The sequence below is a fragment of the Acanthisitta chloris genome, unplaced genomic scaffold (assembly GCF_000695815.1).
Source record: "Acanthisitta chloris isolate BGI_N310 unplaced genomic scaffold, ASM69581v1 scaffold18806, whole genome shotgun sequence".
Classification (NCBI taxonomy): domain Eukaryota; kingdom Metazoa; phylum Chordata; class Aves; order Passeriformes; family Acanthisittidae; genus Acanthisitta; species Acanthisitta chloris.
In genome coordinates this window covers 66,590-84,109 of record NW_008677923.1, presented here as the reverse complement: position 1 = coordinate 84,109, position 17,520 = coordinate 66,590, and the positions used below count along the sequence as shown (strand labels likewise).

At 38.6% G+C, this 17,520-nt stretch overlaps 1 protein-coding gene across 1 annotated transcript; it reads left to right on the top strand.

Moving 5' to 3' along the window:
- Positions 1 to 1,710: 1,710 nt before the first annotated feature.
- On the top strand, positions 1,711 to 17,079 carry CD44 (CD44 molecule (Indian blood group); the record flags this gene model as incomplete). Its single annotated transcript, XM_009076710.1, has 10 exons — positions 1,711 to 1,815; positions 3,574 to 3,753; positions 4,895 to 5,056; positions 5,868 to 6,080; positions 6,585 to 6,767; positions 8,088 to 8,363; positions 9,222 to 9,389; positions 12,232 to 12,354; positions 13,594 to 13,672; positions 16,677 to 17,079. Coding segments are annotated over 10 exons (1,706 nt in total), but the record flags the coding sequence as incomplete, so codon positions are not given.
- Positions 17,080 to 17,520: the final 441 nt, after the last annotated feature.

Below are 17,520 nucleotides of genomic sequence, written 5' to 3'. Positions count from 1 at the left end.
AGAGCAAAAGGAACTTCCTTTGTTTTTGGATGGTTACTTTCTTATTCTTCCTGTCCTACCTGATATTGCTCCCCCTTTGCCACACATAAATTGTGTGAAAATTGGATCCTCTTCTAATCAGCTGTTCCTTCAGAAATATCTCTTTTGTGACTGGAAAATGACCTGAGGTCCATATTGATAAAACTGATATCTTTTCTATCACAATTTAAAATTATCCTCTCAGTTTCACGCCTGTTCAAATGTTTGCATTCACGTGTCACTTTCCAGGCAGAAAAAAATTTTATCTTGTTTTCCATTTTTCTTTTTTGAGTGTTAAAATAATTCTAGTTCATTTTAAACATAGCAGACTTCCTGTCTGTGGAATATATTCAGGCACAATTTGTTGAGGCCAAACCTCAAGTGCATTTTTCATGGGGAAGTATCAACGAAACAGTCTCGGATTTGCTACCTTCTACGCTTTTCCTATGCACTCTTCTGACATCATCACATTTGCTTTGTGACCTCTGATGTCTAGGTATAATCCAATACTGCAACTGAGAGATTTTAATATATAGCCTTTTTTTTTCTGATATCAATAGTCCCACAGTGGTCAATCTGCTAACTCTTTTTATTCAAACGCCATCTATACCTGAAATCATTTTTTCTGAGCACCAGAAAACTACCACATTTGAAGCTCAAAGCCAAATGCTGTGTGTCACTGAAGCACAGAGTCTGCTACTTGGCTGTATGACCAGGGAATGGCCCAAGCCCTGGATTGTTTCCTAGTATAGATGGTGTCATTAATGACTATACTGCTGTGCTCTTATTTCTACAAAGATAACAGTTGGTTCTATTTCTGCAATGTAATTTAATTTAAGCACATCTTAATGTGTCTGTTGTCTGTACACTTATTTACTCAGCATTTACTCTAAATCACTGTTTAGAAACATTTATTTTTCTGAGGGTAGTGCAGTATTTGCATTTTTTTCAACAGTTGTCTTTGTTTTTAGAAGCAAATGCAAAATCAGCAAAGCGTTTTGCTTTGGGACTTTTTATTCTTTTGACTAAACTTTTGGGTATTTCTGGTGTGAATTTATTTCTCTTTGAGACTCTGCATTGGTAACTAATTCCTCAGGTGTGTTGTGTTCCAAATACCTTCTGTGGCTAGTGGTGTCTGCATGCTCTGTGGGTTTAAGTGTGTACAGTTTGTGGTTGTAGACTCTTCTAGAAGTTTTATTTTATCTGTTCAATTGCATTATAACATTCTTGACTAACATTGGCTACCTGGTGGCTGTCAAGGTGCTTTCAGTTTTATGCTGACCATTGCTTTTGACCTCAGTGGTGAATCTTCTAACATGAATCTAAGTGCTTTTTGAGTCCTTAGCAAGCATGTCTTCCATGTTCAGACATCTACCATGTTCCTTAGGTCCAGCATTATTCTTCAGACATGAGCTTAAATATCTGTAATTGCTGTAATGGTTTTCACTACTTCTGCTATACATTATTTTTCTATTTCTTGTTTTCCTCATACTTCTTGGGAAACTTTGCATTATCCAATGCAAAGAAAAGAACAACTGGATTGATGTAAAGGGATTTGATAAGAATAGACACACTAGAGTTAGGCTATGCATGAATTTCCATTTTCCATAACCATATGGCACACACTAACTGTAGGATAATAGTGGTAGATTTAGAGCATAGTCAGCGTTGAATCCTCCGTTGTCCTAACAGCTGTGAACTCACAACATGAAACACTTCTGGAACTCTCCACACAAGATCATTGGAGCCCCAGCTATACAGATGAAGAGAAGCAGTATTCTAGCTCTGCTAGGAGGGGTAAAGCCATCTAGCATTTCAGATAATACTCAGATTTGTGACATAATTGAATGAAGTTTATCACTCATGGTGCTGCTGTTTGTAGTTCCCATACCATTGGCCTCAGTGCAGTATCATACATTCATATTATTTATACCACAGCCCTCAGAGGTGACATCTATAACATTCATCTGTCATCCCAAGTCTGCCTTTTGCAAGATATACCACAGCCCTCAGAGGTGACATCTGTAACATTCATCTGTCATCCCAAGTCTACCTTTTGTTACTTGCCACTTTTCCTCACGTCTCTGGGATTTCTAAATTTGCACTGCCAGAAAGGTAATAAAACTGAGCAGACAGTAACTTCTGGTGGCCTACCTTGGTGAGAAAAAGAATCCACTTTCTCCACTTCAAAATTTGTATCGTAAAATCTGAACAAAAAAAGACAAAAAAGGGAGCTAGGGTTTCTAATACATGAACCTGTGCTACAAAGGGTAATATACTACCTCCAGATGAATGTGAACATTGTACTACCAGTGTTAGTGCCAGTAGCCAACTGAGATGCCAATATGTTCTTCAAGCCTAGAAACTTCTGTAGGCAAAGGCTTATAGGGTGTGTTTTCGAGCTATTTTTGCTGTGCGTTTCTGGTTCTGAAATAGTTTTGAATGGTGAAAGTTTATACAATTGGCATCAAAACAGGTTCTTTAATCATCCAGAAATAATTTTTTGATAATTTTCTTTTAGTTGTGAGGTATTGTTAGATCAGTTGCATTCATACATTACTTAATTTGAACTCTTTTTTTATAAGAGCAAATATATGTATTCGTTTAACTCAAGAGTAATGAATTACATTTGTGTGAGTGCTCTCTTTATGAGCATTTCATTGCCTGAATGTGAAGATAAATATCCCTCCAGTTTTTCTCTTTTTGGGAAATGGCATAGGTTTTTCTAGCTGGTGACTTATGGCATATGTAACAGGTCCAGCTTATTTGTTGCCTGCTCTGATTAAGGACCTTTGCTTTACTTTTAATTTATCCCTCATGGAAATGTTTGATACCTAAGGCAAATATATTTCCAGCTGAGTTCTAATGCTTATCTTATGTTTTCTGATATATCTTTTCTAAACCTCTTAATGTTCATTAGAAAAGCTCTTATGGTGGTGGTACTTCAGCTGATTTCTGACTGTATCTTCTGCTGTGTAAACAACAGCAAATTAAAGAGTGAGAGATGAATTTATTTTAGCAGTAAGTGCTTTAATTATTATTAAGCTCAAAATAAGTACATTTTTCAACTTCAAATATATGAACCTACTTGTTTCATACATCCAGTCTCAGAAGAAAGGACAATTTCCTTGGAGCCAACTTTGTGTAATTGAGATATTAAGTCAAAAGGGAAAGTTCATCAATTTTTCACTTTAAAAACCCAGAATATACAGACTCAACAGTTAAGTTCATATTACTAAATGTGAACTAGAGATGCAAACTGTTGTTTCTGTGCTCTTCCTCTGCTTCTCTGATTCCTTTTCTCTTCCACTGGTCATTGGGATCCTTTCTAGCACACTTAAATCTTCTTCTGAGCCTGGTGATGCATTTGTGTGATAGGATTTGTGAAGGACTTTTGTTTTCTTTCATCTTTTGTTTCACACCAAATGCAACAACAACAAGAAAAAGCCAAAATGCAAAAGCTAAGCACCCTTGTTATGTAGACCATGATGCTGAGAATAATATGACTGATGTTGGGTATTTTGATCATTACTGATTCAATCATCATCTTATCAGCAGTAGTTACAAGTGAAAATGAAAAACATCAAGGACCAACCCAACATCCACTATTACACAGCGTTCATTCTGGAGGGATCAGTCAAGGACAGAATCCTGCACATACCACTGGGAGTGTTGAACAACATGAATTTACTGTTGTAGGTGAAAATTATATTGAAAATGAATCTTCTCATACAGGTAATATTACAGGTCACATTTTAGTAAATTATCAGGGTTTACTAAGGGTTTAATTTTAGGATTTATTTTTTTTAAGAACAATTTTGCATTCTGACCCCTGAGGCCTAACACAGGTTCTGTGAATAAACCTGAGCAATTAATAGAATAATAGAATTATAGAATCAACCAGGTTGGAAAAGACCTCCAAGATCATCAAGTCCAACCCTACTGTGGTCACTAGATCATGGCACTAAGTGCCACATCCAGTCTCATCTTGAAGACCTCCAGGGATGGTGAATTCACCACCTCCCTGGGCAGCACATTCCAATGAAACACCAGACTGTACTGTACCATACCACACTGCACTGTACTATACTATACTATACTACACTATACCAAACTGCTATAGCAATATATAATGGCCTGGTTGCAATTCAAATTGTAACACACTGTGGCAAATTTCTTGGTTTTCTCTTTTATTGGGTTGGAAGGGTTAAGGAGAGTTATGTTGCTTATAAGATTTGAGTACTCCTTTGCTGTGGCAACCAACTACAGGTTGATTGATATGGATAATATTTCTAAATAATGGCAGTATCAGATTATCTCCAGGTGAATGCCATCTTATTTATTGTGTGCACTGCTCACAAATCTGTAGCATATGGTAGCCTTCCCCTCTTTCATAGTTCCTTGTCTGTTTTCCTGGAGATACTGCAACTAATAAAACAGTGGCATTTAGAAGGGAAAAAAATTGATATAGTCAATACACTCAAATTCTGTGATTAAAATCTCACTGATGGGTCATATTCTTGCAGTTATTTCTGCCTTTGCTGTTCCTAATTCTGCATCAGTGGATATTGGTTTGACATTGACCAATACCAAGTCAACAGCATGATTTTGAGAAATACTTTTGATAAACAATAAGATGCCTCAATTCTGAAAAGCAGATGCTCAGTTTGAGGAAGCAGTTGGTCCTACATCAGTAGGCAGCTTTTCTAAACATAAACCAGGATGAGAAGCAAATCTACTATACTTCTCTTTGCCATTAAATGTAGTAGACATGTGAGCAAGGCCTGTCATAGAGACAAGAACCGAAGAGAAGAATAATATGAGAAATGGATCTTTATATACTGAGTTCATAATTGCTTCACCATCATCATAACAGCTACGGTCTCCAGCTATGGGACCAAACAGAACAACTCAGCACAAGACCCATTGGTGTATCCAGGCTGGGACAAGGGAAAGGATTATGCCACACAGCCTGCTGTAACAGATAGAATTATTCCTTCCAGAAAAAATGATCAAGATAAAGAGTCTTCCACTACAGGTACTAGTAATAATGTCAGTTACTTATATCACATCACTTCTGTCTCTCAGATGACCTGTCCTGGAAAGATAGTCCATGAACCTTTAGAGAAGAGTAATTACTAATCTCTTTAAAATAATGATGTTATTTATAGATAGATTAATTTTCTCTGCGCTCAGGGTGGTGGTGAGACAGAACTTTTCAATCTTAGCTCTGTGTAACACATTTCTTCTTTACTTGACAACATCACTTTCAGTGCTTTCCATTCCTTAGTGAAACTCGTCTGTAAAATTGCATCCAGCTAATTACATAGCTTATATTATTTGATGTTGCCAAACTGTCTTTATCATGAAGTCAAATTCATACATACATGTATTTGTACATCAACAGGTTAATGCATTTAATTTGTGAATAGTCATCTGGGGAGAGAGTGTTGTTTTCATAGATTTTTTCAAGGTATTTGTCCCTCTGGTTCATGGGATAATGAGAGAAAGGAATTTACAAAACTGGCATGACACAACATCATGATGAAGTCTCATATAACACATACTATCTGCAACATCAAAATAGGGTTCTAAAAATGTGATATGGTCTCTCCTTCTGAAAGTCTCTCCTCTCCATCTGTCCCTGGGATCTCTGGTGATCGTGGCAAGCATGGATGTGGTGCTCAAGGGTCACTCAGAAACTTTAGTAGTAGTGTGGAAGAAGAAGAGGAGGCCTTCATGTCTTGTATTCTCCTTCTGTGCTTTGGATGAGGAAGGTGGATGTGCTTTCTGCCTTGTGGTGCAGGAAATGGTACGGGTGGTGGTGGTGTGAGTTGTCCCTTTCAAAGTTGAACATGTCATCATCATCATGACAGCCACAGAGCCCGTGGATGGTGTTTACCAAGAGAAAGCAACCAAGGAGCCACTGGCACCCAGCACTCCATCTGGAAGGGAAAGTGAACAAGCAGCCACCACAGATGATTCCCATTTCAATTGGATACCTGGAGTTTTTCCAGACACTGAAGATCGTCATAACCCATTGCAGACCCCTCTTACTACTAGTAAGAACAATGAATTCTAACCATTTTCTGTAGCTTGTCACCACTCAGTGTCTTGAGTAACAGGAGAATCGACGCCTGACAAGAGAGTTCTTTACTGTCACTATTGATATCTGTCATGTAAACTTGCTCTAACAGCATGTGACAGTGCCCCAGAAGCTAAGGCTCTATGGTCAGTCTGGAATTCAGGCCAGGGAATCTCATGACTGCTGTCTCTGTCATTTCCCTGTTTCTACTGTACTTAGGAATAGTTTTGATAAAGTAAAAAAGTGGATGAGAATAGCAAATGAAAATGTCTTACCCAAATATTGAGAGAGCAGTGATGATGTACAGGACATGATCTCCCTTCTCTTCCTTTTTGTGGTGAGAAAAGGGTAACAGCACTGTAAGATGAACAGGAGACTTGAATGGGATGGGAATGGGAAGGTCACTGCAGCACACAGATGGTATTCACAGCTGATTTAATAATCTGTGTTTAACTCATCTGTTATTAAACCATCATAACAGCTGTTGCCTCTCCTGATGGTGCCCACCACAAAGACCCAACTCAGCCACTTCTGCCTTCAGATAATGAACCAGGACAGGGCACAGAAAGCAACAGGAACCCCACAGATACCCCAGGGCATGAAATCCTCCACAGGACCACAGCCAGTGTGATCAAAGCTGGTAATGACTCTCTGATGGGTACCAGTAAGAATAATGGATCATCCTCATTTCTCATGCCTGCTGTGAAATGAGACATTATTTCTTCTGAAACTGACTCCTTTCCCTGACTTTTTCCTCTTGAGGGTCTGCATTCTTGTTGTGAACTTGCAGTGCAAATGTTTTTATGATTCTGTTGCATGTGAATATCCCAACAAGAATCACTCTCTACCTATGGTTTTTTTTTTTTCCCCTGGGTGTCCTATTCCTTATGTCCCCCAAGTTTTCTCAGGTTTATTTGTAGTAGATGGTGATACTGAGAAAACAGTTGATTTGTGGACATGGCCTGTGGTGTAAATGAATCATAAACTTAAAGTCAGTTTTCATGTCTGATCATTGCTGATCTTGATATTGCCTCATATTCTCTTAATACTCTACAATTTGAAATAACTTACAGGAGTTAGTTCATGTAGGTCTGTGAGGTTCTAACTTAGATTCCTAAGCTCTGTACTGTATCCAGCTAAAGTTATCCCCATTCAAAATATTGCTTTGTTAATTAATGCAATATAATGGATTTCATTACATCACAGTGCTTTTGAACCTTTTACATCCTTCTTGGATTTCCAAAAATGAAATTCTAAGGAAAAATAGCATTTATGCCCTCCCTTTTCTTCTTCAAAATCCATTTTCATCAGGATTATTTAATCCACAACATTTAGGATTTGCCAAAGAGCTATGCAAGCTAAAGTTTGTGTGGATTAAAATAGTTTGTGGATTAAAATATAGTTGCATTCTCTACTCCCTACTCCTGTTTTCTAAGCATGAAAGAGAAATTCTGTAAAGCTTCACAGTTCATTGCTTGTTAAGCTTTTTGTGGTTTGATAGATCAGTTGCAAATATGAAAACCCAAGTATGATTTAGCAATTTATTCAAATACTTTAAATTAAGTCATGCTAATCTAATTCCAGTGTAACAACAGCAATTCTTATACTCATTTTATTCTGACAATAATATTACTACTTTCCCCCTTCTAAATAGTGTTTAGTAGGTATTTTCAAAACTCACACTTTAGGCTATGTTGTTTGTAAGTGCATCTTTTGGTGTCTCATTTTGCTTAGAGATGTTAAGTCAGTGGTGTAATTTTAAATAGATATTCAACTTTATTATCAGAATATTAGTGAAGGAACAGACAACCCAAAAAGAGTGTGACATATACAGAAGATATTCTTTGCTTGTGGGTTGGGGTTTTTTTCTTCTTCTCACTACTTATTCTACATAGGCTGATAAAGAAAAAGGTAGAGATCAGTAAATTAAATAAGAGGGAATATGTAAAGTGGGTTTCTTTACATGTATTTCAAGTTAACTTAGCCATCATCATCACAACACTCACAGCCTCCACTGATGTTCTGGTACCAGAAGATATAACTCAGAAAGTATGGACACCTCACATTGTGGTAACAGCTGTTGCCTCTCCTGATGGTGCCCACCACAAAGACCCAACTCAGCCACCTCTGCCTTCAGATAATGAACCAGGACAGGGCACAGAAAGCAACAGGAACCCCACAGATACCCCAGGGCATGAAATCCTCCACAGGACCACAGCCAGTGTGATCAAAGCTGGTAATGACTCTCTGATGGGTACCAGTAAGAATAATGGATCATCCTCATTTCTCATGCCTGCTGTGAAATGAGACATTATTTCTTCTGAAGTTGACTCCTTTAGCTATCTTTCTCATCCTGGGGATCTACATTGGTAGTGTGGACTTGCAGCACAAAAAATCCATGGTGGGATCTGTGGACAAGGCATAAGGGACTTCTTGCTGGTACTTTTGGTGGTTTCTGTCCTTCACTGAGCCTGGTTTTGGGTGTCATCCTAAATGTTCTGCAAGACATGCACCTTGGTGATTCTGAATCTCCAGCCTCGTCTTCCTTTCTTGTACCTCAGTGGGATCAGGTTCGATATGCTTTGTGGTGGAGGAGCTCTGGTGGGTTGATCATACGACTTGATCCTGTGACTCAGCAGCAGCACCATCACTGGGGAGTGCTGTCCCAGTGGTGAGGGAAGGGCAATAACAGAAGAATTACATCCTGTGAATTCCGCAATCAATTTCTTGCTTCTCCTCACTGGTAGATGGCCAGGCAAGACAGCCACAGATGTAGCTGCTGTGTGGCTGTTCACTCCTGAGTTACAGGGTCAGGTTGTTGCTGCTATGATCTCTTCTTCTGAAAGTCTCTTCTGTCCATCTGTCACTGGGATCCATATGTGTAGCCAACATCTCGCTCCAGCTTGGCAAGCATGGATGTGGTGCTCAAGGGTCACTCAGAAACCAGTGGTAGTGTGGAAGAAGAAGAGGAGGCCTTCATGTCTTGTCTTCTCCTTCTGTGCTTTGGATGAGGAAGGTGGATGTGCTTTCTGGCTTGTTGTGGTGCAGGAAATGATACGGGTGGTGGTGGTGTGAGTTGTCCCTTTCAAAGTTGAACATGTCATCATCATCATGACAGCCACAGAGCCCGTGGATGGTGTTTACCAAGAGAAAGCAACCAAGGAGCCACTGGCACCCAGCACTCCATCTGGAAGGGAAAGTGAACAAGCAGCCACCACAGATGATTCCCATTTCAATTGGATACCTGAAGACCCTCAGAATCCATTCCAGATCCCTCTTACTACTAGTAAGAACAATTAATTCTAACCATTTTCATTGATCTGTCAGTAAGTTATTTTTTGGGTAATGGCTATCGTCCACAAAAGTATGTGCTAACCATAACTGTAAATTGTTGCCATATTGTGATTTCCTTTTTGCCTTTTGTTATTGTTTATAACCTGCTTATGGGTATTTCTTCTTCTGCACAGAAGAGGACATTTACTAAGAAGCTGAAAATAATGGTTTGCAAATAACCTTTTCTTATATACTGTTATCTGTATATGGTAACACAACTATTTCTAGGTGTATTTGCTGTTGGTATTTTCCAAGTGATTATTTATAGCTGTTTTACTGAACTGTCACTGACATTTCATTTGTGAACAAATTTGGTTTTTAAAGTGTTGTTCTTCTGATAAAGTTAGTACAACTAACAGTAACAGTGTTTGCTTATTATACTCATTTAGCATGTGATTTTTTTTTTCATGTGTGGTCACATGTTAATAGTACAGGAAATTTAGTTTCTTTTCCTTGTTCCCAAATGCTGTTTCCATACAAATAATCATCCTAACAGTAAGGGGTTTTTTTTTCCAAATGCAGCTAATCCAAACACTATTTTCATGCACTTTCTTGGAAGTTAGTGGAACCATTCCAGGGTACAATTTGGGCAATACTCCGTGGACATTCTTTGCACATAAGGAAGATTATGTACCTATATTTTTATAGCAAACTTTAAGAGACTCTAAAGATAATTCTGTTATTAATTACTTAATGTTAATTCAGACATTGTGAAGTAGAACTTGGCCTACTTTTTTTTTTCCAGAATGTTCTATAAACCCAGTAAATTGAGCTCTATCAAAATTGCCTGGTTATAATATTTTTACATAGACATAACAATATAAATGCTAAATATCTATTTGACAGAATTTTATTGGAAAGCAAAATGTATTTTTAAGAACAGATTCCTACTACAACAAACTCATTTCTTGACTTTTACTGCCCTACTTACTTAATTAATCCAACCTGCCTCCTTAATTTTATGTGCAGACATTACACACTGTGAAAAAATGTTTGCTAGCTTTCTGTTTCAAGCACATAAAACCTGTAAGAACTAGTTTGAAGGTCTTTTTCAGTGTGAATATCTGTGTCAGATCTTTGCATCATCAGTGCCCTGGCAAAAGGCTCATAAGGCCATTTATCCAACACTCTTCCTTTTTTCATTTACCTTCTCCTAGTGCTTTTAAAAAACACAATACAAGGGAATTACTAGGACACTTCCATTGTCATAAAAAGCTGATTTATTGACAGGTTTGTTCATCTGTAATCTTTCCCCATGTATAGTGGTAATGGTATGGAGAAGATTAATGAATGTATTGGCAGACTTTAGTTAAAGGTTTTCTCTGAACATATGAATGATTTGATGTACTATACTACTTTGCTTCATTCCCTTTTTTTCTCTTCAGCAATATTTAACCTGTGGTTGGACATCATCCACAGAATAATAAATTCACAAAATAACAAAGTTATTTTAATAACAAAGTTATTTTTAATAACAAAGTTATTATAACAAATTCACAGTTGGTGGACAACTTAGTATGTTCCTCTTGGTCAGCTTTCTTCAGTGCTAGACCAGGACCCTTAGTTGCTGAATTAGTTCTCTGTCCTCTGTGGTGAGATTGCACTAAGCAACACACCAGTCAGTAAGTTTCTTGTTAATAAAAATAATGAAAACATCTGGAAGATTCAGAAACTGCTTGCTGGCTAAGCTTAAGAGAGGGGAAAAAATATGCTTCTCAGTTTTGCATTTTCCAGCTGTTATTAGGAAATGAGATCAGAAATTCTGGATAGAAATGAGTTGCAACGTGTGTTAAAGTAAAAGAACTTTACAGCTGATTAGAATTAGTGCTTTATGTGCTCTGTTAAAGTCTGGGAGAATTCAGAGAGGTGGAGATCTGTAATATATTTTTCTAGTGATAATAAAGTAGTAGTCCCAAATTAAATCACTATATCTGTAGTCTGATGATCATTTTAGACTTGGGATACCCTTAAGGTAACAGTATAGGCCAGAAATGTAACTGCATAAAAGTATGGCCTGCATAGCAAATACTTGAGAGTGGAAGGATGCATTTTGATTTCAGATCTAATATAGTCTTAGAATCAAATCACACAACTTGCTAAAAAGGACAAGAGTATCCACATGTAAGTTTAGGAGAAATATTTGGAGTGTTTAGAGTCCTATTCTGTCCATAGCTATCAAATTTAAAACCATTCAGGGAACTATAATTCTGTTTTATGAGTGCATTAGACATTCAGTTTTATCCTGTGTAGAAATACAATTAAAAGTTTCAAAATTTCTCCTTATTGATCATCTCAGGTTTAAAAAGTAAAATCCTCTCTCTCTCTCTCTCTCTCTCTCTCTCTCTCTCTTTCCTCACTCTCATTTCCCCATGGAACAGACAAGATGTTTGACTTGTATGACAAAAGCCCCTTCAAAAAGTTGCCAATGTTCGTGTCTACATTTTCTTCAGAAAATTTTTAGCCAACTTCAAAAAGTTGCCAATGTTCGTGTCTTTACATTTTCTTCAGAAAATTTTTAGTCAGTCCTAATCACATTCTGCTTCACAAAAATGGAAACATCTGAGAGAGATAAGAGGGGAAAACCATGAGTTTTGCTTTCAAAAAATACCTAATCTAGCCATAGTTAGATGAGTGTGATTCTTATAGTCTATGCAATAGTTTTCAGTATAAATACTTTTTGATTGCCTCAGTGTGAACTTTCTAGAATATGTTTTTTCAATCATAGTCTTTGTACCTTGCTGTCAAATATTCACTGAGCATACATGGACTGATGGATTGGTTTTTTTGTTCTTTAGCATCTACCTCCAGTATATATGGTAATCAAGGACCACACAAGGGACATTATGAATCCACTACTTTCCCTGGAGAGACCAGCACAGTAAAAATAGCTACACAGCCAAGGTCAGCCCGTGTACCAGGTAGGTTCCTGAAGTCACATGTTTTAAAAATCGAAGTACAGAATTGTATTCATATGAACCAAAGTAAGAGATGAAAATGAAGGTCAAGTCCAGTTGTTTAGCTTAGTTCTGGACCAAAGAATATTCATCATTTCACTAGTAGTTTGGAAAATGGAGCATATTGTAACTATATAATTTTCTAGCAACATGAAGATGAGTGAAATCATGCATTTGGAGAATGAGATTGAGATCCAAATAACCTTTATATATAGACAGAAATCAAACAGAAGATACTAAAGATACATGCAAAGTATCATATCCATGAGAATGTTCAGTGAAAATAATAGGTGAGACAATTGTTGCAGAATAGGGTTTGCAGATTAAAACAGAATAAAAAGAAGCCAACACCATGACACAGTTACAAAAGAATTCTAATATATTCTGGGACATATTAACACTAAAGTAATTTTTTAAACAGAGAAAGTAATTATCCCACTCTACTTAGGCCTAGCAAGTCCAGAGCTGAAGCTCTGTGTTCAGTTCAAGGCATTGCATTAATCCCACGGGGCTAAAAATGGAGAAGAACACACAGAATATTTTGGAAAGATAACCTTTGAAGCAACCTTTGAAGAACTCATCATTTTCAGAGAAAACCAAATGGAGATATAAGAAGAGCATGCTACAAAAGGAATGCTGATCAGTTTTTCACCGTGGAGTAATAATAAACTGATTAGAAGAAGTAATTTGTTTCAAGTGAAATGTAGTTTTGTTAGGCAAGAGAGACTTGTTTCAAACAAACAAAATAAAGGAATTAGATCTTAGGAGAGAACTTCCTGCCATGATGGTACTACAGCTATAATGACAGTAGAGAATAGGCTACTGAGAAAGTTGGGAAACTTCTTTTGCTAAAAATGTACTAAAAGTCAGCCTACTTTTGTGCCTGGGATTGTAGGTGTGTCATGCTAAGCCTTTGAGTGAATCAGTGACACAGCTCCTCTTCACCTATGCCCAGCAAAGTGCAGTGCTTAGAGGTGCTAGCAGGGATAGGGTGTTTCCTCTGAGTTGGCCTGTGTACAGCTGAATGATGGAAACATATTTGATTTGCACGGAAGCACTTTGCAAACATTCGTGCAAGCTAGGAAAAAGGTCTGACAGATTGAAGATGGTAAAAGAGATTGTGATCTTGCAGTTCTGTGAAATGGCAAAGCTACATGGGACACATTAACATGTTCTTCTCCCCTCTCTTAACTCTCCCTGCAGACTGGCTGATCATAGTTGTTTCTCTCGTGGTACTTGCGTTGATTCTTGCAGTGTGCATTGCTGTTAACAGTCGGAGAAGGTAAGGTCACACCTTTACATCTTCAAAACACACTGATTTACTGGTTTTTTCATTGAGAGGCTCCAAAGCTTTGTCAAAGAGCAGAGCAGAAGGAGCATCCTCTGTGAAGCTCTGTGACTTGGGCTGTGAGGGCCTAAGTCACCATGTCCTGCCCTGGTCACACAGCAGCCTTGACACTCCCATGGAACCACATGAAGTCAGGAGTGGTTTTGTTTGGTCTTTACCCATAAATGGAAACCAATGGTATATCAATCATGGAAAATCAATTGTTTTCTATGTATTAGTTATTAATAGGAAAATCCTGTTCACTGACAGTGAAAACTGAGAGATGAACATAGACAGCAGCAACCACAAGATAACCCAAGTATAATCCTCTACCGTTAACTGTGTAGTCTCTGCATGGTATGAAGGGCTGTGTCAGTCATAGAATCATAGAATTTTAAAGGTTAGACTTTAGAGATCATCCAGTGCCAACCCTCTGCCCTGGGCAGGGACACCTCCCACCAGAGCAGGTTGCTCAAGGCTCATCCAGCCTGGCCTTGAACACTGCCAGGGTTGGGGCAGCCACAGCCTCCCTGGACAACCTGTGCCAATGTCTCACCACCCTCACAGGGAAAAACTTCTTCCTAATATCTAACCTAAACTTCCCCTCCATCAATTTGAACCTGTTACCCCTTGTCCTATCACTGCAGTTTCTACCAAAGAGTCTCTCTCCAGCTTCCCTGTAGCCCCTTCAGATACTGATAGGCTGCTATGAGGTCTCCAAGCAACTTTGTCTTCTACAGTCAGTCCAGATAGTCAATCACTATCATGAGATTAATCTGTTCCTCTCAAACAAGAGGCAGTATCACAGCTGACATTCACAAGAGTTTATTCTAACATTGCTGTCAGAGCTCTCAGTAGATTTATTGACTCCACTTTACAGATGAAGAAGCTGAGGAATGGAAAGTTGCAAAGTTTGCCGGAAAACTTGAACAAACTATCCTAAATGATAGGCTGTAATTCTCTTACCTCTATTTTTTCTCTGTGGGCTCTTCTGAGGTTATTTCTCAATTGTCTTAAACAGCCTTTTGCTTCTTGAATGTTAAAGTTGAACCTTTTAAACAGAGTAACTATTTGCTAATTGAATGTTCAACTCTTTTTATCAGAGTAACCATATAATATGTTGGAGATTTTTGTTCAGGTAGCAGTGAGCAAATTTATTCCTCATCTTTGGTTGCAGAGCACTCTGAGCTGCTCTTTGAAGAGGCTCTGGAGCTCCCCAGCTCCCTGCTGACATGTTTTGGCATTTTATGGCTGCAGAGCAGGAAGACAATCCCAAGGGTGTGTGTAACTAGCACAGTGAACTTAGCTGCTTCAAATAAAATAACCCTCATCTATGAGTCAGTAAACATGAAAAAAAAGTTGTAGTTAGAAGGATAATTGTATAATTGAACTGCCAAATTAGTCATTCAGGCAAAATGTACTTCATTTAAAAGAAAGCACTTAAAAGTACAACTTTGCTGAGACATTGTCCCTCTTGAGAGAGCTATGCTTAGTGTGCTCAGTTTACACAAGGCTGTTGGAGGACAAGGAGAATGTTCAGAACTGTGTAACCAGAGAACCATCATAACAGTCTGAGGCAAATCTGAGAGCTGTGTAACTAGTACTTTCTTATTACCCTAAAGAGTACTCAGCCCACAAGGACCAGTGTGCATCACTTTGGGGGTGTGTAGGGGTGTGTGTTCATGTTTATTCAGAGCTACAATCTGAACTTTATTGGCTATCACTGCAGTGAGTGGAGGTTTAAAAGCACAGTACCTATTTTAGGCATGATGGTGGATGAGAAGCTCATCATGAGCTGCAGTGTGAGCTCAGCCCAGAAACCAATGGAATCCTGGGCTGCATCCAAAGGAGTGTGGGCAGCAGGGCAAGGGATGGGATTCTCGCCCTTTGCTCTCATGAGACCCACCTGGAATACTGCACACAGTTCTGGTGTCCTCAACATGAGAAGGACATGGAACTGTTGGAGCAAGTCCAGAGGAGGCCACGAAGTTGCTAAGAGGACTGGAGCATCTCCCCTGTGGGGACAGGCTGAGGGAGTTGGGGCTGCTCAGCCTGGAGAAAACTGTGTGGAGACCTCAGAGCAACTTTTCAATATCTGAAGGGGCTACAAGGGAGCTGGAGATGGACTCGTTCAAATCGAAAGACGGAAAGTCTAGATTAGATGAGAGAAAAATGTTTTTCCCTGTGAGGGTGGTGAGAGACTGTCCCAGGTTGCCCAGGGAGGCTGTGGCTGCCCCAACCCTGGCAGTGTTCAAAGCCAGGTTGGATGAGCCTTGAGCAATCTGCTCTGGTGGGAGGTGTCCCTGCCCAGGGCAGGGGGTTGGGACTGGATGATCCCTAAGGTCCATCTCAACCCCTAAATTCTGTGATTCTAGGATTCTATTTCCTACCTTAACACTATAAGGAGCCATGTTGTGGAAAATGGCACAACTAGTTCTCTACATTTCCTTGCTGTTGGTTGGCTTCAAGGCCTGACATGCTAATACAAAGAAGAAAAGAGTTATCTTGTGCAATGACATGAGACCACAATCCAGATTTTCCATTCTCTCCAGAACCTGTGCATTGTCAAAGGTGTGGTCCCCTAGTCTGGATTTTGGAACTCTGTCCTTAGAGTAGGATATATGCAAAGTTCATAACTGTGGATATATTCAAATGTTAGAAAATTTTTTGTAGCATTTAGTAGTGAATGTTATTCCTGTATGTAGTAACAATGGAGTTGAGTGAGTTACTGACAAATTTTCTGCATATAATGTATAAAATGCAAACATTTGCACATATAAATATGTTTCAAAAATAAAATAAGCAATATAGAGAAACTTTACACTTTGCATGGTGTAAGTCTGCACTGACAGACACAAATTTCATGTCCAATCACCTTTTCCTAAATATTGACTTTCTTTTTTTTTTTCTTATTTCTGTTAGTCTACATTTACAGTATTTTATTTTTATTTCTTTCCAGATGTGGACAGAAGAAAAAACTAGTGATCAATAATGGCAAAGGAGCAGTGGAGGACAGAAAGACAAGTGAATTAAATGGAGATGTCAGCAAATCACAAGAAATGGTGCACTTGGTTCATAAAGAACAGTCAAATGACCGAACACAAGCATGTGATGAATTCCTGACTGTTAATGAAACACAAAATCATCTGGAGCTTGACATGAAGACTGGAGTGTAGTGGTACCAAGTTGCCAAGTAGATCAGGGCTGGGGAAACCAAAATCACATGGAACTTGAGCAGGAATTCACAGATGCACTGTGCTACTGATGTCCTTTGAACATAAACATAAGTTTTATTCATTTGTAATCCCTTTAAAATGGTGCCTGAGTTAAAAAATTGATATGTGCTTTCTGAAATAAGCCCCCAAGAGTTGCATAATGCTTTCTTTCAGTTCCCAGTTCTGACACAGAGGACTCTGACTGTGTCCTGAGTGTTAGGAGGAACACATGTCTATGCCATTGCTCCCCAGATGAAGAATCTTCACTGTGTGGAGCTAAAGAACTACTCAGTCACTTACATTTAAGGTACTAAACTTGCCATGGTACATGAGTAAGTGAGGAAATGTCAAGAGTGAAAATTCAGTTGAAACCCAAATGGCATCCTAAACAATGTCTAGAACATCAGAATTCCTCAGAAATGCTTTCCAGCCAGAAAAAGCAGTAAGCGTGTTCAGAATCTGCTGGTATAAACAAAAAGTGACATTTGATAGTTGTTTATGGCTTTGTCTGCAAAGAGGGGAAACCCAGAAGGACAAAATTTATTTATCTCTATTTTTAAATGTCTGTGGCCTTACAGCAAGTCTTCT